The sequence below is a fragment of the Balaenoptera acutorostrata genome, chromosome 20 (assembly GCF_949987535.1).
Source record: "Balaenoptera acutorostrata chromosome 20, mBalAcu1.1, whole genome shotgun sequence".
NCBI lineage: Eukaryota > Metazoa > Chordata > Mammalia > Artiodactyla > Balaenopteridae > Balaenoptera > Balaenoptera acutorostrata.
In genome coordinates this window covers 43,381,068-43,382,142 of record NC_080083.1, presented here as the reverse complement: position 1 = coordinate 43,382,142, position 1,075 = coordinate 43,381,068, and the positions used below count along the sequence as shown (strand labels likewise).

The window sequence follows — 1,075 nt, the reverse complement described above, 5'->3', positions numbered from 1 at the left end:
CTGTATCTTGCTTTCAATGTCTCTGGAAAATTCAGACAGAATCTCCTTAAAGGAAATATCACGAGACCATGATTTCTATGCTGGGAGTGCCTGAATTTATTAGAAAACCAACAACATGACATAGGAGGGAGCTGGGGTCTTGAGAGGACAGGATATTCTTCATCAGTAGTTCATTTGAAAAGGGTCTTCAGTGCCTCTTAAAAGCTAGTTTGAAGAGAGGAGGAAGGGGCTTCTCGAGAAGAGACCTGCCACCTTCTGCTGTGAAGCAGTGGGACAGCAGGATGGAGCCGGCCGTCTCTGGGGGACCCTTAGTGACGATGTGCTCCTAGGACGCACTGCTCAGCAGCAGGAGGAAGTCCTGCAGGTGGGCCAGCAGGGGTCCGGCTGGCAGCAGGGCTGGCGGCAGCACGGGGACTGCACAGAGACGGGATGGCAGCAGGTGGTGGTCCAGCAGCAGGGGCGGCAGACCACGGCCTGGCAGGACGTGGGGCAGCAGGTGATGGGGCGGCAGCAGCCGTCCTGCAGGCTGCACGGGGCGTAGCAGACTGGGCGGCAGCAGGGCTCACAGATGGGGCGCGTGCAGCGGGGCACGCAGGTCACGGGGCGGCACACGGTGGTCTTGCAGGACACTGGGCGGCAGCAGCGGGGGTCGTGGCAGCAGCGGGGCTGGAAGCAGCCTCCGGCGCAGCCCAGGGAGCAGGAGATGGGGCGGAAGCAGGAGCCGGTCATGGCGGTGTCTGGGGCTGAGTTGGCTTGAGCTGGTGAGAGGAGTTGAGAGTTCTCAGGTGTGAATGTCTTCCTCCTGCTCTGGGCCCTTTATATACCCTGGTCAGCTGCTGATGACCCCTCTTGTTTATCTTTTGGCCAATTAAGTAGACATTTGTTTTGACTAGTGATTGCATTGCTGGTGAAATACTCATGATCTCATTAAAGAACATGTGTTACATCCCTAAATATGGATGTATTCACGCTGTTCATCATCAAAACCTCAGCACTCCTCTGCGCCATTTGAAGGGACAGCAGCTCTTCATGCTTATTCTGAGTAGATGGGACCTGGCAAATCCTGGGCAAAAGG

The 1,075-nt window shown here is 56.2% G+C and overlaps 1 protein-coding gene across 1 annotated transcript; it reads right to left on the bottom strand.

The window, feature by feature from the left end:
- Window positions 1-339: 339 nt before the first annotated feature.
- Window positions 340-729, bottom strand: LOC130705988 (keratin-associated protein 2-3-like). Its single transcript, XM_057536764.1, has one exon. It carries the CDS (start codon window positions 727-729, stop codon window positions 340-342), a length of 390 nt encoding a protein of 129 aa, XP_057392747.1.
- Window positions 730-1,075: the final 346 nt, after the last annotated feature.

Bases quoted from the DNA above. Each gene is read 5' to 3' on its own strand.
- LOC130705988 (XM_057536764.1), bottom strand. From the start codon at position 729: ATGACCGGCTCCTGCTTCCGCCCCATCTCCTGCTCCCTGGGCTGCGCC.